The sequence below is a fragment of the Grammomys surdaster genome, unplaced genomic scaffold (genome assembly GCF_004785775.1).
Source record: "Grammomys surdaster isolate TR1022 unplaced genomic scaffold, NIH_TR_1.0 191, whole genome shotgun sequence".
NCBI classification, from domain to species: Eukaryota; Metazoa; Chordata; class Mammalia; order Rodentia; family Muridae; genus Grammomys; species Grammomys surdaster.
In genome coordinates this window covers 1,361,930-1,383,836 of record NW_021604636.1, presented here as the reverse complement: position 1 = coordinate 1,383,836, position 21,907 = coordinate 1,361,930, and the positions used below count along the sequence as shown (strand labels likewise).

Below are 21,907 nucleotides of genomic sequence, written 5' to 3'. Positions count from 1 at the left end.
CCTCTTCCTCTTCCTCCTCCTCCTCGTCCTCCTGCTTTCCTTCTTTTGTTCAGTCTTTGCCCCTAGACCCTGGGAGGGTTTCACTTCCATTCAAAGATAGTCTTCTCCTTAGTCAACGCTATATAAACTCCATAATGGATGTACCTTGGGGTGCGCCTCACAGTTTTCTAGATGATTCTTCACTTAGCCAAGTAGACAATGCAGATTAGCCATCACACTCTACAGCATTAAACACTATCCCGCAGTGCCCCATCACGTCTGTTTCCCTAATGTCGCTCTCCACTACCCTAACTTCCTGACATAAAGTCAGGTGGTATCCTGTTTGGGTACTATCACAATAGGCAAAGTACATTAACATAATCTGTTCTACTTTACTAAAATAAAAAAAAATGATGTGACAAATTGGATTTTAAACTCTAACTGGGTAGTGGTTTGTAAGAAACATTACATCTCTATTGTTTTTATTATTCTAATATCTACGATTTTTAACTCAACAGTTTTCTAAGCTACAAGAGCACAAAGAACGAGAATTGCCTCTAGGGGTTCTGTGGACAACCAATGATGGAGATGTCAGTGTCCTTTCTATTCCTGATTAATACAAACATAAGCTGTACAAATATGAGTCAGGTTAATTTTCAGTGGAAAATACTTTTTATGGATGGTTTTTACAAAAATGTGATTTATCAGTAATATTCATTCAGTATATAATAAGTAGTTTCTATTATTAGTCATCCATATTAAATGTGTGCCTAAAGTTTTAAGAACTTAAGATGAGGAGATCCAAACTAGAAGAATTTTGGTAATTTATCTTATCAGAAATTTAGAATGATGTGTTTAAATAAGATGTTTCATTGATATTTTTACTTTTAGGTGTGGTCTTACATGTATGTTCCAAGCTTCCCTGGAGCTCACTATATACCTGAGACATTGAATTCCTGGTCATTCTGACTTTACCTGCTCCTGATGGGCTTTTAGTCAAGTGGCACCATGCCCAGCAAACATTTATCTCTCAGTTGATGTCTACCATTTATTTCTTAGGAAACACCAGGTAATAAATAATTTAAATAAGATAATATTCACATAGTAGACCCTAAGAAATTCATTAAGTTAAAAAACCCCACATCTTCTTTCCCATACTAAATCCATCTCCATGGACATTGTAGTTAGCATTTTTTTCCACTATTGTGCCTCTGTGCTATTTTCCTTTCTGTTCTTTCACAACAACCCCCCCAAAATATCCCAATGCAACCATTGATAGTTTTAATATCAGTTCCTACTTCTAAAAGTGGGGATTACCCATAAGACACAAATGTCATTATAAAACCTTGAATCATCATTAAATGGGCATATTCAATAACATAAAATTATGTCATATGCCTATAGTAACCTTGGCAACCATCAACCAAAACACATCTTCGTTTCCCTTGATCATGGTAGATATACCAGTCACTTTTTATTAGGAATAGAGTATTTTTGACTTATATGATGTCTTTAAAATATTTCAGTTATGAGCTCTAAATATGCTTTGTTATCTTTGAGACTTCCATGGAAGCTTGGATCACAGACTCTTAGTTTTTGACTTCTTTAGAACTGTCTTACAAAATTGCTCGTTTCCTCAATGCATCATAGAATTATATCGCAGAAATACTATATAATGTAGTTATGATGAAAATGTAGTTAGCCAAAGACAAAAAATTCAGGACACACAAACTACTGAGCATCGTAGCTGGCAATACAGCTCATAGTTATGTGTTGGTTGTTGAGAAATAGTAACAGTAAGTCAGCCCAAAGAAGAGACAGTCCTAATATTCATGGACGTTTTAGCTTAATATTTTCAAGTAGGATCTCATAGACTGAATTGCATTCTCCCACCCACTCTTCTGTTCTAAATTCAAATCCTGAAGCTGAGCGTCTCTGTGTATCTGAAGGCAGGGTTTGTTAATGAGCCCTACATGTCAAACGAATGATGATGCCAAGGTTCTAATCCAATGGAGTGATGCCCTCCCAAGGTGAGGAAGAGAACAGTTCTATTTCTGTTCTGTGTACGTATCACAGTCAGGCCTTGTAAAGACACCATGAGAAGGTAGACATCTACAACCTTAGCAAATAGCCCTCCCCAGACACTGATCCTGCAGCACCGTAGTCTTGAATTGTCTTCTTTCTAGAATTGTGAATAAATAATTTTTTTTTGTTTAAGCCATCCAGTTCCCAGCACCATGTTATTTTATGAAATTAAGTAATTTTAATGTGAGGATTGGTATGGAGCACTTCTTTCTGAAGTTCACGTCAATGTATTTGAGCTGAGATGCCACACACAAAAATATAAAAACTTATAGACAAAGGCTCCAGGTTCAAGGTGAAGTTCCACCAGTCACAGGTTACATGCACTTAACCAGCCAAAGCTGGCTGGTTTTTTGTTTCATTTGGATTTGTTTTTTACTGGAAACATTACAATAATATGTTCCTTCTCTGTTCATTACAAGGATTAAGTAACTAGTGGTGCTAGTTTTTCATTCACTATTTGTTACTCATTTAACAGATTTAGCCTTTAATAATAATGAGAAAACTCACATGTCAGTATATTTCATTTTGCTTTGGCATTCATCTCCCTGAGATTAGATCTTTGGTATCTCAATAAAATAGTATTTGATGTTATATCAAAAAAGTACTACATAATCATTAATGCAGACAATAGAATACATACATACATTCATTTTACCTCCTCAATTTATAGCATCTTACCTCTTTGCTTTCTTCTAGATCAGATTCACTGCTAAAGTCCTCTGTGTTTAAGTTCTCAAAGTCAGACTCTCCCACGGCAATGGGCACAGTCACAGTGAGGCTGGGGTTGTTGATGAATGACATGTAATCACTCTCATCAATGATGTACTTTTCTACGCTGCTACCAGTCCCTATGCCACTCGTGGTTCCATTCACATCTTTCAGACAGTCCAGATCTTTCCCAATTTCTGTCATGTGGTTAGATATACAATTGTCTTTTCTGTTGTTTAGATCATCAAGTGGCTTGATTTCATCTAGAATCTTCTGCTTCCTAACAAAGGATTGTTGAATAAATTCATATATTTTTCTTTTCACATAAGCTATTCCTTTGTGCATCCTGTCCACAGCAATTTGAAGGTTGTTCATCTCATTGTCATCGTCAGTGGCTGCAAGGTTGTCTGCACTAAATGAGCTCAGAAGCAAGGCCAGAAAGAGATTCAGGACCTTGAAAACAGACATAAGTATGTGTTCACCACAACACAGAGAACATAGGAAAGCTTATTCCCTTAGGTATAGAATAAATACTGTAATCCTATATGAGCAAGCTACAGCACAAGAGTCATTAGAAGTTAGGTGGGCCAAGGTCTTAACACATGAGGCCCTGGGTTCAACACCCAGCCCTGGAAAAATTTTGGGCACTCTCAATTTGTGATATTGTTCCATCTCTATATACATGAAGGATTCTTTCTACTTCTCTCAGGATCTCCCAAACATGAAATGAAGAATTTGAATGAATTAGCTTATCATTATTTTTAAAATTATATGAGTAAAAGAATTATATGAGTAAAAATTATATATTTACTGAGATACCGTAACAATTCTAAATTTAAAAGTGATCAATATTTGAAATTATGCATTTAAATGTATTTTGGGGTTTCTCCCTTGATGGTTTTATATTGTTGGTTGATAACCGAAAAAAGTCACTATCATGATCAAATTTAGGATGAAAGTCTTCAACATATGCATGTATGTTGACACTATTCTATAGCAAAATTTCATCTCTCTCTCTCTCACACACACACACACACATCACACACACATACACACATATAACATGGCAGATTTGTGTAAAATTTTAACAATCCTATGTAATTTAATAACTAAATATGATGAAGTGATGGCGTAAAATGGAGTTGAGGATCCAGGTAGTGGTGGCACATCTCTTTAATCGCAGTACTTGGGAGGGAGAGACAGGTGGATCTCTGAGTTCAAGGCCAGCTTGATCTACAGAGCAAGTTCCAGGACAGTCAGGGATACACAAAGAAACCCTGTTTTAATAAAACGATACAGTTGTAAAATATGGACTCAACAATAAAAAAATTATAGATAACATTAGTGTGTATACACTTACTTTAAAATGTATTTCTATGTTACCATAGTTTATTGTGATACTATACTTTATCATATTACAGTATTTTTCTAGAATAAAAACATAAACATATCTTAAGCTCAGAGGCATTTAAAATTAATGATCATAAAATTTATTTTTTAATAAAATGGGCACAAATTTGTTATGCTATTAATGTATTTCTGAAACGCATTTCTAACTTGGGTACATACCACAAGGTTCCCAATCACCATGACCATCATGAAGACAGTAAGGCACATAGCTTGACCCGCGACCTCCATGCAATCCCACATGGTCTCTATCCACTCTCCACACAGCACACGGAACACGATCAGGAAGGAGTGGAAGAAGTCGTGCATGTGCCAGCGTGGGAGTTTGCAGTCAGAGGCAATTTTGCAGACACAATCTTTGTAACTTTTACCAAATAGTTGCATGCCGACCACGGCAAAAATAAAGACGATAATGGCCAACACCAGGGTCAGGTTGCCCAGTGCGCCCACCGAGTTGCCGATGATCTTAATTAGCATATTCAGTGTGGGCCAGGATTTTGCCAACTTGAACACTCTGAGCTAGAAAATGAGAATAAATTAATATACATTATTATGATCTTCACAAGCATTAATTATCTTGAGGCTTATTAAGGAATAAGGGGCTGCAGCTGAGAGACAGAACACCTCCTTAGCTGGACTACAGCCATGAGATCCATTGCTAGCTCCACACACCCCTAAAAAATTCTGCTTACATTATCTTGCTCTAACTTTCTCAGATTCATAGTTAATATTCAAATCTTCATAGGAAGAATCAAGTTTTTCCAGATTTTAATAATGTGGTTCATCTTCCCTGAAAGTGAATTCCTAGTTGCATATTGGAAACTATATTCTGTAATTTGCTTCTCTGAGATCACCTTCCAAATTTTGTAGTGTCATCTGAACGTGAATAATTTCTGGCAAAGGATTCATTTGTCAAAAAGGTTTTAAGTAACAGTTCATTGAGCTTTGATGTAAATAAAATGAAAAATATTTATTATCTGTTAATATTATAGTGGAGTAAAGATATAAATAAATGTAATGTATTGTTAAACCTGGAATATTTACTATGACTTTTCTTTTTCTTCAGTCTTCAGGGGCATTTGTATGAATCTATCTATCTATCTATCTATCTATCTATCTACCTATATTTGATAGTCCTACAGGCTTTTGTTTTGATGGGATATATTTTTTAGAAGTAGAATTACATGCATACTTTTTATGTGAATATCAAAGGGCTATTTACTTTTTCAACTGTTATTGAACTATTATTTATTGAACCATTTCTATTAAACACACTTTAGGAACAAGTTTGTCAACGTGGCAACAGAGGAGCATATTAGTGTTCACATGACAGGGCTAGTGACAGCTCAGTGGCAGAACATGCTCAAGGCTCTGGGTTATGTAACCCAACACTGCAAACTTATAAATGACAATACTAGAAAGTTGACATAAATATACCTTTCAGAAGAAAGTTGCTTTTTAAAAAATATAATTATTACCTGAGAGATATTAGTCCCCACTTAGGGACATCAACATACATGAAACTTACAATGGTAGTAGTTGTATGGAAAAGTGTATGGAAGCCCTATGAGAGAACACCACTGGAGAAAACAATCATTATTGCTCTTGTCTTGTTTACCAGTCTAAATGAACGGAGAACTGACAATCCTTCCACATTGGCAAGGCCAAGTTCTACCAGGCTGAGTGTCACAATGAAACCATCAAAGATATTCCAGCCCTCTTGAAAATAATAGTAAGGGTCCATGGCAATGATTTTCAGGAACATTTCTGCTGTGAAGATCCCAGTGAAAACCTAAGATCAAAACAAATGTATTCAAGCTGTCTCAGATAATGATAATATCAAAGATAACACATATATTTTTTTAGGATAAAAGGCTAATGCTACTTTTCCATTACTGATCCTAATATTATCCTACAAGTTTATTTGACAAAGCTGGTTTACATTAGTTTACTGTGTTACACTCACAGAAGCTCCAATATCCAGGTAGTGAAAATAGTGAAATTATCTATTACAGATGAAAAGAATAATATTTCAAGCAATGTAAAATGCCCATCTATTATTAACCAACTAGAAAATAGCTAAATTAGAATTTGAACAGCAATGTACACTTTTGACACTGTTAGTTCCATTCCTTTTCTTTCCAGACCTCATGTAACTTAGACAAGATTTTGCCCATAAACATTTCATTTGTAAGTTTATGTTTTTCCCTTCAAATCATATGTATCTTATAGTAGTCTCATCAGTATCATTAGTATGAGTTACATGCACTAAAAGTGTGTTTTCAGAATATAAATACTAGAGATTTAAAGATATAAATGCACTATAGCATACGCATATTTACATTGTCTATATCATCAAAATCCTAAACTTTCTCCTAAATATTATATATAATATATGTTATACTCTAGTTAGTTCTTCCTTCAAATAAAAACTGAGGCTTCTAAGTTGAATCTGTTGAAAAGCATTTTAATAATTTATGCTTTAAAGTAAAAAAAAAGAGGAGAGTATTAAATGGAAACTTTCACTAAAAATGGGCTTACTAATCATAATATGTACGAAATGCACTAGGTGCTATCAATATTTCATGATCTGTATCTAAAACAGATCTTTAAAACAGATCTTAGACTCCCTAGACCCTGGAAGGAAAAAAGATGGAGATACTTTTGTCCTGTTGATCATTCTTTGAAAGAACATATAAGGAAGAGAACTCATGACCTTATTTGAACCATCTAGAGCTAGGACACAGTGATGCTACCATTTAAGAAGAACATGGCCTTAGATTCTGAAATAACACCACTATTGACTTTTTAATTATTATTATCTGTCTATGTTCTATTTCTCAGTTTTTGCACAGACATTAAAGGCCATTATTTTGCAAAAGGCAGCATGTAGCCAGCTGGATATAATTGCCTTAGGGATGCAGGAATTGTGATTGAAAAAGTGCTAATAAACTATTAAACATAATAAATAGTTTCTTAAGCAGAAAGTTTGAAGACCAACCACGTTTACCTTCTTGCATACTTACCAAGTTTCCTACTGTAAGTACATGATTGAAGTGTTCAGTCATAGGGTAGTGCTCCATAGCCATGAAAAGGGTATTTAACACGATGCAGATAGTAATGGCCAGATCAACAAATGGGTCCATCACAACCAGGTTGACAATATGTTTAACTTTTAGCCAATATGGAGAACAGTCCCAAATTAAGAATATGTTAGAAAATTTATACCAACAGGGTGGACACTTCTGCCTGGATTCTTCTAGTTCTAGATTTGAAAAAAAATGGTACAACAACTGATTATTTTCTGAGTACAAATTTACTTTACAGCAACTAAACATGCTTTCAGTAGCAAACATATTTCCCTTTGCTGCAAAGATAATTACTTGATAAAATGGTATGATATCATCAGATATGTACATAAAGTAGCGATGGGAAAGAAATCTTTTTGTTTTGTTTCATTCTTGCATAAACACTGTTGCTTAACACTTGACCTCTAGTACAGTGGCTAGAGTGGTCATATAAACAAAGGTCCCATGGGAATGTAGCTTGGAACTATTCACTCTGTGTAAAGTTGCATGTTACTGATAGGCTACACAATTTTAAGATTTAGGGCAAGGATTAATGTGATATAAAAATTCATCTTTAATGCTTTGATTTTATGATAGTAACTTATTCTCTCCAATCTTAAAACTGTTTCAGATCGTAATGGAAGGAACCATGCTGCTGATGTTTGAAGCAAATTGTGACTAATGGGTTAGAAATCTCTAACAGTTCCCACATACTATTAAGACCTTAAAAGTTCAGAAGTTTATAACACTAAATTTAGTATTCAATGCTTTCAGAATACATGACCACCCATTTACTAGTAGAACTGGTCCCTTCTCTTTTGTTCTTAGATTGTGCTTGCCAACACATAAGTAGAGATATTTGACTCCAATAAGATATTGCAAGATTGTTGAACTGATGGAGGTAGGGTTTGTTACAAACCTTCTACTGTATTTGTTAAGATGCTGGCTATACTCATTGCCCTTTGCCTCTGGGAAGGATCTTCTAGAAAGTCCATGGAAACATGGAAAGAACTTGATCTCCTCTTTCTCATCTCAGTTTCAGTGGTCGTTCCCTGTGAAGCAAATGCTAAGGCATTAAATGATTATCTTGAGCAATACGGCACAGAAACAAATGGAGACAGTGATTTTCATGAAACACATGCATCATGCATCTTCAATGACCAATGGCAGATACTGGTGACTTATTGGATCATTAACCCGGAATATTCAAACTTCTAACCATGTAGTCATAAAGGAAAATTTAAAATTTTGACCCCTTGGTTTTACAATCTTATAAAATATGATGTGTTATAGTATAGTTAGTAAAGCTTTGCATAGGCATATATAGCTTGTTTTCAATTAATGAATACACTGTCAAATCCTAATACCTTAAAATCTTACATACGGTCAAGCCATTTTTCACTTTTGAGAAAGCAGCCATCTCATTTTAAGAAAATTCTGAAGACTATAGAACACTTAGCTGTCATCTCGTTTTGTAGGCATTAGACATGCAGTCATTTATACAAAGTATATGCTAATCAATTCATATGATGCGGGGGCAACAGTTCCATCCAGGGTACCAAAGCAATAAGTCATCTAATTTCCTCGAGTCATGCCTCTTCATGCTGATATATTTCCAAGTGATGAACAGTTAAGAAGAAGCAGCCTTTGTTTATAAAGTTCTTGTCTGAATGTACAGTAACAAACACACAATACTCCTTCATTACACAGACAATTATTTTAATCTGGATTAATAATTTATTGGTGTCTCTGTGTAGATTGGTTTTGTGACTACCTATATCAGCATTCTTTTTAGTGATATAAATATGAACCTTAGAAGTTTTAGGTAATGATGAAGCTATCTATGCACAGTGTTTTTGAAAATCTGAACTAAAGCCCAATCAAACTGAAGAGTCTGGTGGGAAGATTTGCTATACACCCTTTACACTTAAAAGTCATTCATTTACTCTTATAATAGGGTATTAGGGGTGGTGTATTTATATGTAAATTCAGTGTGGGTACATAGCAAATCATCCAAGGCAGTAATTATTGGTCAATTAATCCTTAGCATATACAGTAGGTAATGCATTCAGGTTTGAGCAAGGAGTGCCGAGGCTCTAACATTATTTGGTTAGTCTATTAAAGGTGCTACAAGATGCAGATGCATTCTCAGCTCAACCAACCAGGAATCATTCTCAAGAGTTCCATTCTGTAGAAACACTGGCTGGTGCAGCAATCATAGGCCAGCCATGCCTGAACTATGTAAAACTTTCTTACATTGTCATCAGTAGCTGGCTTATCTATTATCACCTCTGGCAGAAGCTGTCCAACTGGCGATGTAGGAACTGAGGGTCCACCAACCAAGGAAACCACACCATTGCAATCCACTGTGCTGTGCATCTTCCCGTTTGCTGGAAACACTGCCAGCATTCGGGAGGACCTGCTGGTTTGGCTCAGGTTACTGTTGCGGCGTTCTCCGTGTCTTCGGGGAACAAACAATGAGTCTCTCCGGCTCTCATTGTCCTCAAAGGTGCTGTGCTCATCATCAGCAAAATCATTCTCAGACCCCACATCCTTGGCTCGCCCTCTAAAGCTGAAAAGACTTGTTCTACTATTGCGCCTTGGGGAAAACAGGGAACCACGAATGCTCAACAGAGACTGAAAGTTTGAAACACATGACAAAAAGAAAAAATTATATTAGATCAGCCTGTTGATGAAACAGTTTTGCAAGTTTAAATTGAAGAATATTTCATCGTCGTTTTAGAGAGGGTAGCACGTTCCTCCTGATTACTACAATTTATTGGCATTCAGATGAGATTAAATTAGTTCTGTACAGCATGGCTTTCAGCCATTGATATTAAGTAACAGATAGTTGGAATGTGGCCTAAAAGTGATGGGAGAAAAATACTCAGCCACCATGTATCAAGTTTAAACAGAGACAACCCTAAGAATCTCTCTATGGCTGCATCCACGTGCAATGAACATGGACAGAAAGACGGCAACGGTTTTAGATTTCTCTTTCCTTTTGTAAAATTCCAATAATAGCTTTCACAGACTATTTTACTTCAAGTTCCTAAAACCATGTCATGCTTTCCATTCACCTGGAAAACGAATCATCTGGAGAACCAGAAGTTAAAAATTCTGACATTCCGAATGGTGCACTTTCCTGTAAAGTTTATCATGACTAAAATTTTCGAAGTTCGCGGGGCAATTGATACAGAAATGATGGGAAGAGAACCAGCATAGTGTCTTAAATTTACCAAAGGTACATTTCTGAGTAGCTAACCCCTAATCTACACGTCATTGACCTGAGAAGAGCTGCAATATTAAATGTCATCAATTACAATTACCAGAAGGCACATTTAACATGAAAACCCAGTTCTCCTGGATTCCAATCCTGTGTTATTTTAAAAGGAGATATGCATATGTAAGAATGGGAAGTAAAACTTTCACATAACTCTCTGGAGGGAAAAAAGTTTTAAGCATAATGCAACAGTAGTCAATTCTGTTGATAAAACCCCTCTCCATCTACTTCAATTCTCTCTTCAGCTGGCTCACTCTCATCCATACATCCGAGAACTCCGCAGTGCGTACCTGATGTGGGGAAGAGTACCTCTTTTCATATGTCAGTCTATTCCCTTCTATGGAGAAGCGAAATCCCTTCCTCCTGATGCTGTCTTCAGACTCAGATTTGTGGAATTCATCATCATCTTTCTCTTCCCCTCCAGACTGCTCTTTCTGTTTCCTTTTCTTCCTCCGATTCCTTCTTTCTTTAGCACTCTTCGAACTTAACTTGGAGGCTTCTGAAGAGCTATCTGAGAGCCTTCCTGCTGCACTGGGCTCCCTGGAATGTTCTGATGCTGTTGCAGCCGCTGCCTGCTATGTAGAGGAAAAACCATTTCAGTGTGTTGCAAGAGATGACTTCTTTAAGACGCTCAAGTTTGGCATAACATGTACAAAATATGAGCTAACGGAAGCACGTATCATCTAAAAGATGTTTTCCAGGTATGAAGGAAAATTTTTCTTTTTAACTAATGATGAATTTTAAAAATAATCTACTTTTCTCCATGGTAACATTTATTAACTCTGCATGATGCCACAGATTCATAAGATTCATTGGCAATCAATAAGAATATAAAAAGAGATGTAGGACTCAACCTATTCTAAAAGATAGTACAGAATGGGCATGATATTCATTTCTCTGAAAACAAAGCTGGAACATGGGAGAAAAACAGAGGAATTATTCAAGATTCTACGCAAAGCTGGAAATGAGGTAGTGAGCTATGGTTCTCTCAGGTTTCTGTATTTTTCAGAGTGTTCAATACCTTCCACATATTATCAACATATGTTGGTATGTTCCACATAATCAACGCTGTGAAAGGTATCACAGTGTTTTCCTCATCCATAAGGAGAGAGAGTCCAGAGTCTTCTGCTAAGCAAACTAAGATGTTCAGTCCTCCAAAAACCATCGCAACAATCTTCATCTCAACATTGGCTCTTACTAGTTATGGGGGGAACACACCACATGGTCACAGCTTGTTCTGTTACGAAGCTAACACTTCTTAGTCAACATTGTTCCCACAATACCCTTAATATAGAACTGTAGCAAATAAATTAGTATGCTTGAAATAACTCTTTTTTATGGTCAAGATGGTTCCAAATAAAATTTTATTTAAATCAAATTTTATTAGTCTTTTTTGAAAATACATATAATGAATTTGTATGTCCCATTTAGGAACCATAAGGAAACGTGGGAGATGGGATTCATTTTTTTTTATTCAGTACACTAAGTACACTGACAAGCCATGGAAAGATCAAGTGAGCCCTCTTTTATTACTCCATATTGCTAATGATGCCTCTTTACCTAATAGATGCTTTTGCATGAGAGAACATTTTATTATAAAAGAAATTAAACAACCACACCCAAAGACACTGTATTGTTGAGTAAAAAAAAAAAAAAAGTAAGAAATGACTTTAATGAAATGGCCAAAAGAGCTTTATATGAAAACTAATGAATTTACTTGTCAGAAAATATTGTTCCTTTATGCTATTTTTCTAGTGCCAGTATATTCAAGTAAAAGATTTTTTACTTGGGAACCTCCCCTCAAACCCCAAAGTTACTATTTTCCTTTTATTATTGATTCCTACTTCAAGTGATAAAAAAATAACATAAGAAACGCCTTCTGGGGCTAGTGTAAAAACAACTTTGTACAACTTAATGATGTTACTGGGCCAACTCAAATTAAAGAGACGATCCATACACGGAAGTCTGTGGAGCTTGCTGTTCTCTGCTTCCTCACGTCCTGTCAGATGACTCTGCCTTCTGCTTCATTACAGCTCTTTGTAACATAGCAATAAAAGAGACGATACCAGAAGACTAGAGAGACGAAGGTCTGAGATAAGAGCAACTTGAACTGCTAAGTACCTGTGCAGCCTCCTGCTGCTTCTTAAGTTGCTCCAGCATCTGCTGAAACTCCGCCTCCTTCTGCTCCGCCTCCTCCAATGTGGCCTGGTTCTGTTCTTCATAGGCCATGGCTACCACAGCCAGGATCAAGTTTATCAGGTAGAATGAGCCCAAGAAAATCACCAGCACAAAAAATATCATGTAGGTTTTCCCAGCTGCACGCAGTGTCTAGAAGCAAGAATATGAGAATTATTTTTACAATTACATCGTCAGTATTGGGCGACTTCACATTTCAACTTACTTGTGTGTGTGTGTGTGTGTGTGTGTGTGTGTGTGTGTGTGTGTGGCAGAACTCTGATAAAATTAAGATGTGTGTCCCTTCAGTATTTCTTTAGCCTCTATCTCTTCTTTCTTCTTTGAGATATGCATTCATAGTCATAGTAAGGGATTTTTGGATTCACCAGTATTAACAGTTGATGGAAAGCAACGGGGAGCTCCATGAAAAAGCTCAGCCTTTCATGGAAATTAAGAGACCAATGGAGACGGTAATTCTTGAGTGGGAGACAGGGCAGAGGGAAGACTTGGCTTTTGTTTAGGAGAAATTATGCCTAAGAAGAATGGGGAATAGAATTCAAGCCATGGAGAAACAGAACAGAATTACTCTCCTCGGCTTTATTCCATTTAACGTGTACTGTGACCAAGGGGATCGAGGAGCCCACAGTTCTGATCTCGAGTCATTTTCTCTACTGTATCATGCTGCGAGGTGCATTTCATGACTCAGTTTGTGTTCTTACACGCTTTTACTTAAATGCAGTAAGTATCTCTTCAGATTCTCACCAGTTGGTAAAGATTTTCCCAGAAGTCCTGAGTCATCAGTCGAAACAGGGACAAAAATGCCCAACTGAAGGTATCAAAGCTTGTGTAACCATAATTAGGGTTTCTACCAGCTTTTACACACACATATCCTTCTGGACATTGGCTGCAAATGGGGAAAAAGAAAGTATGACAAGACATTTTGCTGTCTTCTTATTCTGGTAGAAGCCTACACTTACAAAATAATCTAGGCACTACTTAAAGGACACAAGAGTGTGGAATCCAAATTGCTGATATATTTCCCACCTTTGACTCCATAGTATCTTATTAACTTAAAGGTGTTGAAGTTGCTAAGTAACCTTTTTACCTCACTGTGGAGTCTCCAAAGGTGATTCATAGCTTGATACTTACATCATGAAAATAGCATAACAGATCAAAGAGTTGCTTCTTGCTTTACAGAAGAAACTTTAGTACTTAGACAATTTTCTGTTTTATTTATATCATATTTACTGATAATCAGTATGCATAAAGTTAGTTGCTGTCATCAGTCAACTTCTAGAGAAAGAGGTACACACACACATACACACTATACATACTCACAACTCACACAAATGGTCAGCTTACCCTGCATCAGAGCTATTTCCACACAGTAGTGCATCTGAAACACCCTCTAGGAAATAATGATATCCTGTTTGAAAAAAAAAAAAAAGAATGTCACATGATACACTCTTGTATAGTGAAGCACCTTAAAAGAAGAGTAGGACAGTCAGGTCCTACTTTTATGTTAATTGAGTTTATGAATACTTTATCATCAACTTAAACAGATGAGATTTTCCTAATCTCTCTTTAAATCCTATTATTTTATTAAGGGTATCAATATGCAATGATACAAGGTTTTCGTCATTATTAACATAAAGCTAGTGACAACCATGGGTACTTATGGAACATTTATGAAAAGGTACCCGTATTTTCTACTACTTTTGTGAAATAAAAAAAAAGTTCATCATCAGAAGGAAATGAGTATGACAGATACCTCAAAATAACTACATATTTCAAAAGAAATAGGTGGTATATTTTCTGTTCTATTTTCATATCTTTGATAAAAATTTTAAATTAATTATAATTTATATTTTTCAGTTTCTAGAATATATATTAACAGCTTATAGTGAATGATTCATAAATTGTATCAACTATATGAATACTTTAATGAAATGAAATACTTCAGAATTGAATAAAACAAATGAATTTTTTTTTACAAACAAATTAAAATTGTAGAAAATGTTAAGTATTAAAGCTAAAACAATTAGAATAGGTGAACATCACTTCTTATCAGTGCTCCCTAGTTCTCATGAGTCCGCACATCCTTTCACCAGCTACTAGAGAAGCCATGTCTGCAAGGTTTTCTTTGACTGTTTCCTTTCCTCAAAGATTGACAAGGAAGAAACAACCTCAGTCTGTGTGCAGTAGCTTGTACACATACACAGTATCCTCAGCACACTCATTGTGCCATAGTAACTACTCATTCAAAAAGTATTAGCAGTATTAGAAATAAAGTCACATTCATTAATCCCTATTACTTATCTTGGGATTTTGTAGCCTTTCAAGAAAGTTTACTGAATGAGTAGATAAGAATGACAGAAAAAGAAAATAGACTGGATTAAATAGGTGTAGTTTTTGTAAGAAGAAATATTTCCCAAATGCTAAATTTTCAGAGGAACTTATTCTATATGAATCATAAAGGATTCAGAATCACTTAGAGAAAACACCATTTAGATTTCCAAATGTTCTGACTCTTTTAAACATTAACAGAAAAATCTGGCATAGGGTTTTAATTTTTTAATGGGAACCAAAGAGAAATGATTATGGTAATTTCAGGATATAATTTTAAATCCCCATGTTTATGAATAAAATTCATTTCTTGCAGGTACACATGTTTGCATGGATGCGTGCATGCATGTGTGTGTTTGTGTGTGTGTGTGTGTGTGTATGTGTAACTGGCAGTCAATGACTCGTTTTCCTCAGTTGTTCTCTAGTTTATTGTGACAGTGTCTCTCAGTAACCCTGAAGTTCATGGACTTTGCTCTACTAGCTGACAGGCAGGTTTTGCAGATCCTTTTGATCCTGCCTCCAGCACTGGGGGACACACATGCACTGCCACAGCTAACATTTATGTAGATTATGGGGATCCAATCTAAGATTCTCACATTTGGGAGACAAGCACTTAACTGCCTAAGCCATCTCCCAAATCCAAAAGAAAATATAAGCTTAACCTAAAGAAAATATCACTTACCTGGCATAATGTTTCATATTTATTTTTCTATTATTTTCAAAGATAAATCATTTCATTATATTTACATTTTATTTAAAATAATCCTTTTCAAAAGCATACTATTAGTGAAGATGATAATCAGACTTTAGAGTTAAAAATAAAGATTGTTTTTTATTTATTTGGAGTATGAGAAAAATAATGTCCAATGCATTTTTAGGAGAAAGAGTAAACCCTAAAGGATGTCTTCATAGTCAATGTCTGATATTAAACAAAAGTTGGACAAAGTACAGCTTTTAGGGCAGTAGTATGAGTGAGGGCTTAAGGACATTTTACGTGATGTGTAGTTTTTGCTCTGACATCGTTTAGAAGGCATCTCTCATCTAGAGACTGACACTTATTTGCAGGCCATTTGCTGGCATGTCATTGGACATCACAGAGAAGAAAATACCAAACCCAAACATTTTTTCCAGATCCAATTACAATGAGACATTAATTGGGTATGTTTACTCTTTCCTTACACTATCAAGGCACATTAACAAGAATCCAGTGGCTTTGTAGCACACTGAGGCTTTTTCTTCATCCTAGGACATTGCTCGCTAACCCAAAGTAATCACAATCTGGTGATTCACAGGCATTTCAAGGGTCTGTGTTTAAACACTTGATAATTTCCTTTATCAGCATTTTTCTTTTCTAGATGAAACATGTTCTAACTTTTCCTGCTTTTGAATACTCTACAAATATTAAAATTAAAGGAAATAAGCATGGACATTTTTACATAGTTCATTGTCACTTTTAAAAGAGAAAGACATGGGTCACTTATTTTTCCATTCTTTCATAATTGATTCTTTCAATATTCAATGATCTGACCTAAATTCTTAAAATAAAGACAAACCAATTCCAATAACTTCATTGATTGATAATGGCTTTTCTATTGATGGCCTTGAGTGTAATTGAGTTTACTGTTTTAGTTTTTGATATTGCCTTTCTAATTGAATATTATTTGTGGATCTCACTTGATTTTTCTTGTGATGACAATGGAGTCTAGCATATAGGAATGTTCCCCAGAGTATTAAGCCATATACTGTCACCAATATTGCCCTGTCTCCTAGCACAGCCTGGGCCTCTGCAGTAATGCTTTGTGGCCGCATTTAGCAAAGGTTTTTCACAAATGATATCTTCTTTGATTGTTATAGCTGTCATATGAAGAAGACACAGTGATGTATTATCCTAGAAATATTCTCCCAAGCTGAATTCATTAGACTCCTACCTGATGATGCCATAGAAAATAGTATTCAACAGTAGAAATTGGAACGGTTATCAAATTAAACATTATAAGGTGCAAGCCATGGATAAGCTTCTTAATAAAATTCTTCTTAAAAATCATTCAGAAAGATACAAATGACCTATTATTTAAGGTTCAGGGAAGAAGCTAGAGATGTTCAGAGTTAGAGAAGGAGCTCAATGGTACACCAACAGCCCAACTTGGGCGAAGTCCTGCGTTAAGTCACCAGCTTTCTTGTTAAAGAAAACAAGCAAAGTCCAAGAGAAAGAAATGTCAAATAAAAATGTAAGTTTAAATATCTTTCAAAAGTTTCCTCAGATAATTTTCTAAACAATTACAATACCCTTGTGATTGTCTTTAGTTTGTGAATAGACAGGAAGCAGGCAAACTATGAAAGCATAAGTATACATATTGGCGATTCTTACTTGAGTCTTGAACGTATGATTTATAGTCAAATCCAAATACGGTTTCATTTACAAGTGTGCCGTTGTTATCTGTAGTTATATTCTTCTCTATTCTATGTTCCTCATAGGAAGCATTGGTGGGAGGCCACTGTACACATTTATTCCTCAGGTTGCCCATGAAGAGCTGCAGCCCGATTAGAGCAAAGACACTCAGACAGAACACAGTGAGGATCATGACATCAGACAGCTTCTTCACTGACTGGATCAGGGCCCCCACAATGGTCTTCAGGCCTGGAAGAAAGAAGCATATTAAGCATCCGAAATATTAAATAAATCCTTCACATAATTCTCTTGGAAACAATCAATGTATAAGTCCCAAAGTGCTGCCCGTGGTGGGGACATTTTCCTATAAAAAGTTCTAGAGTATAGCTTCATTTAAAAACACGCCTTCCACGGTGTTGTAGGTTATTTCTTACATTTTATAATTGTTTTTTGTTAGCAAAGAATGAGATTGTTTTGCACAGTCATCAATAGGTATACTGAATAAAAATTTAAAAATGTTTACATATAATAGGGAACAAATTCTTAATAACATTGACCTTACAAAAAAGGAATTTTATAGTGTAAATTGGTTGGATTGTACATCAGAGTGTCCACAAATTAAACACAGAAGTTGATAAAACCTCTGGAGACAATATGAGGAATATTATCAGAAGTACTCAGTCTTGTGATTCTTGGCTTTCCATTATGATCAATGGCAAGCAAGGAGGCCACTTGAAAAAAGTCTCAAGAGTTAACTCACTAATTAACCTATATGCCTTCATATAGCTCTCACCTGGAATGACTGATATTGTTTTCAATGCTCGGAGAACTCTGAACGTTCTCAGTGCTGAGACATTGCCCAGGTCCACAAACTCTGTCACATATCTGTAATGAGGAATTCACACACAGACACAATAACAGGATGAAAAGAAAGATTCGTAGCTATAATTACCTTATTCTTTATACTAATTACTTATACTAGAATTGTGGGAATGGTCTTTAGACTCAGTGCTCTAAATGTGAGCTAAAAATTACCCAGCTGTACAATCTCTGTTACTTACCTGTAAATAATTTAAGATTTAAAAGACACTAATATCTATCCGATATTTTATGAAGATCTTTTGTTGCTTTTAAATGATAATCATGTATGTTGCAAATTAAAATTTAGACTTCATCAACGTAGTCTCATTTTCATGATAAATACCACAACTAAAAGTGAATTTCATAAAATGTACATTCCTGGTGTCATTTGGAAAGCAAAGTAGAAACATTACATGTTAATTTCAAAAAATTAATTTAATTAATTAACTGGAACCAAAGCCACAGGCTATGTATGGTTTCAGCTAGAAAATAAATAACACAAGAAATCACCCGACAGAAATGACCGATTATGTAGATTGCCTATTGCTCTACTGTTCAGGACTAGTATTTCCTAACATAACTTTTGAATAGAAGCTGGAAAAATTAACAATAGCATCTTATGTGTCACCAGGCTGCTCTGTCATTATTTCTGTTTTATTCTCAAGAAAGAAGAGTCCCAAATACTGTCCTGAAAGTGATGGCTGTAAAGCATGGGAACAGATTTTATATTCCAATCTGATATGAAGTTATACAGTTAAGACCAGACATCCAGTATTTGCACTCCTGTGCATATCGGTACCATCTCCTCTCTGGTCTAGCCCTTCACACCTGTTGATGCTCAGAAAGTCAGCTACCCAGATGGGATAAGTGATGTTAATCCACTGTCCTCCATACCTACTTTTGACTGTTCTTGAATAGCTATCCACTATTTTCAGCCTCTCTTCCTGGTGGCAGGGTGGGGGTGATTTATCACTAACAAAAAGGAGAAGACAGGAAAGTGGGGACTGAACGTACAGTGTATATCTAAAAGGCTTATGTTGAGTAAAATAAAGAAGACCCTAAAAAAAGAAGAGTCTCATAGGCATAAGCGAGGGGAGGGGGAGGGAGGGGGGGAGGGGGGGGGGGAGGGGGGGAGGGAGGGAGGGAGAAAAATAAAAATTGAGTCCGAAGGGAAATAGAGGCAGGGTGTGTCTGCTCAAGAAATAACAATTTATTTAATTTATAATATATCAAATGCCTTTTTCATCTTATGATCTTATTTCCAGCATGACTACTTGCGTTCTACTATTCTACAAAGGTAACAAAAGAAGCCGGAGGTGGGCCACAACAGGAGTATGAAAGATCAGTACAAATTTGCGGAACCAGTACAAATTTTACTGTGTGAACTTTCAAAACCATCCTCCAGCTCAGGAGATAAATTCGTGCTTCCCTTTTATGAGTATTTGTGTGAGGAGACCAGCATATATGAAATTTTCTGATAAATTTTAATTGGTATTAAAGTTGTTGTTGTCGCTACTTCTTATAAAGCAGTGGAATGGTTTTACCCTTTTGAGGTAAACTTTAAGACACGGAATTCAATCTCCTAAATCATGCCAGCATGTTCGACCATTAAAGCAAGCTGTTTAAAAACCTGAGCATGGACAGCAAACCAAACTATATTTCCAAAACAGAAGGCACTTACGCAAATGTAATGACAGTGAAGTCTAGCCAGTTCCATGGGTCACGAAGGAAAGTAAAATCTTCTAAACAGAAGCCCCTTGCAATAATTTTTATTAGTGATTCAAAAGTATATATTCCTGTGAAGGTGTACCTAGAAACAAGTAGCCAAATAAATTAAGGACTTTGTAAGTTTCACTCAGAGTACATCAGCTTCTTAGCATTCTGTCCTCAGAAAACATAGATACCAACAAAGAAAATGAAGCCAATTGATTTGGGTTCCATTGAAATAAAACACAATATTAATTTAAACTTGACTCCTGGGATGGGTAGTTTGTAAAGTCAACTTGACACAACCTGGAATCACTGGGGAAGACAGTCTCACTGTGTACTTGGCTAGCTCTGGCTGGCTAGTGCGCATGACTGTAGGGTATTGTTTTGACTCCCTTAGTAGAAATTGAGCAGCACCATACCTTGATTTAGGGCCCTGGGCTATATAAAATTAGAAAATGCTAGATGAATAATAAGCATGCACCCATTTGATCTGTTTTTGTTTTGCCCGCGAATGTGACGTGAGCAGCTGACTTTCTTGAAAGAACAGAATGAAACCTAGAATCGTGGATGAAAATAAACTCTTTCTCCCTTAAGTTCCTTTGTCAGGTTGTAGTATCAGAGCAACGGGAATCAAACTAGAATAAATTCCTACTACATGAAGGTTCCTTTAATAAGGGGCTGTCAGATCAGTGTGAGAAATGCATGCCACACATGGTTAGTCTAGCTACTATCTGAAATGGCTTGGCAACGACAGAAGCAGAGCCTCCTGGGAGTTAGCCAGTGAGCTCGAATGTTGGAACAGGCAATCAATAACATCAAGGAGCATAAGATGATTTTTTTCCTTTAGAAGGGAAAAAAACTCAACCTCAACACTTTTGACAATATTTATGTTATTTAGTTTGTTGTGTGTGGGTGTGTCTTATATGTTAACTTGAATAGTTTCAGAATCTATCAAGTACACAATTTCTTACGTGTTTTTCCCCCAAAATCTGTTAATTTTCTCACTGGCTTCCATTTAGAAGCACTAGAAGAAGAGGCTTTGGAAAACACTGCGGGTGTGATAGGGTTAGCAATCAGAGAGTTATAGACGTCAGAACATGGGCAGGTAAAAAAGCTGGGACTGGAACACCCATAGCTCTTGTTACAACACTGTGCCTCTCCTTCCACTGGGGCATCAAGAGATGGTCAGTATCATTAGTAATGCTCCTGGCCTTTGAAAATGCTACCCAAACTTCCACTGTAGTCTGTTTAGTGTTCAATGAACTGAATTTCCAAGGTTTTTAATCCTGAAATTTTAGTCAAGTCCTTGATGATTACACTTAGAATAGGTATAAACCTGGATGTATGAATGCCCAATGATCAAGAGATTCAATGTAGTTCTTTTTTTAACTTTTAATTTTAAAATTTTAATTGGATATTTTATTTATTTACAATATAGACTTCATCCCCTTTCCCCATTTCCCCTCCCTAGAACCTCCATCCCATCCCCCCTCCTCCTTTTTGCTTTTATACCATTTTAATTACATGCATGTATTAAGGTCAGTTCTAGGTTGAGGGTCTAGCAATACAATAGACGCAAATAGTCAAGGAACAAGCAAGACAATAAACACAAATAATCAAAGAACAAACAAGGCATTAAACCCAATTACATGAACACTCCCATGTCAGTGTGGTTCTTAATATAGCATTTATAGCTTAACCATTTTGATTCTTAACCAGCCAAATTAATGTGGAGGCTATCTGGAATTAAAAGCCCAGCATATACTGTCTATCTTTCTGCAATTACCTCCATCAATTTTTTTCAAATACAAAATCAAAAAATAAAAAAGAAAACCATTGAGTTTTCTAGTAGACTTTGTATCAATTATAGGAGTAAAAAGAAACTCAAGATCTGAC

General features: G+C 35.9%; 1 protein-coding gene across 11 annotated transcripts in view; it reads right to left on the bottom strand.

Annotated features, from left to right (window-relative positions):
* LOC114622716 (sodium channel protein type 1 subunit alpha) overlaps positions 1 to 21,907 on the bottom strand; it is a 142,320-nt gene that overhangs the window by 36,746 nt on the left and 83,667 nt on the right. For 2 of the 11 annotated variants that reach the window (XM_028769152.1, XM_028769153.1), the window contains exons 5-17: positions 19,983 to 20,111; positions 18,234 to 18,325; positions 17,420 to 17,689; positions 14,068 to 14,131; positions 13,468 to 13,609; positions 12,652 to 12,858; positions 10,821 to 11,105; positions 9,537 to 9,884; positions 8,167 to 8,299; positions 7,206 to 7,444; positions 5,798 to 5,971; positions 4,342 to 4,698; positions 2,743 to 3,225 (exon numbers count right to left, since the gene is read on the bottom strand). In XM_028769152.1, coding sequence (XP_028624985.1) covers positions 2,743 to 3,225; positions 4,342 to 4,698; positions 5,798 to 5,971; positions 7,206 to 7,444; positions 8,167 to 8,299; positions 9,537 to 9,884; positions 10,821 to 11,105; positions 12,652 to 12,858; positions 13,468 to 13,609; positions 14,068 to 14,131; positions 17,420 to 17,689; positions 18,234 to 18,325; positions 19,983 to 20,111 — 2,923 coding nt within the window. Of the gene's footprint in view, positions 1 to 2,742; positions 3,226 to 4,341; positions 4,699 to 5,797; positions 5,972 to 7,205; positions 7,445 to 8,166; positions 8,314 to 9,503; positions 9,885 to 10,820; positions 11,106 to 12,641; positions 12,859 to 13,467; positions 13,610 to 14,067; positions 14,132 to 17,419; positions 17,690 to 18,233; positions 18,326 to 19,982; positions 20,112 to 21,907 lie in introns of those variants that run through there. The other 9 variants (XM_028769150.1, XM_028769149.1, XM_028769156.1 and 6 more) reach the window with 8 other exon arrangements.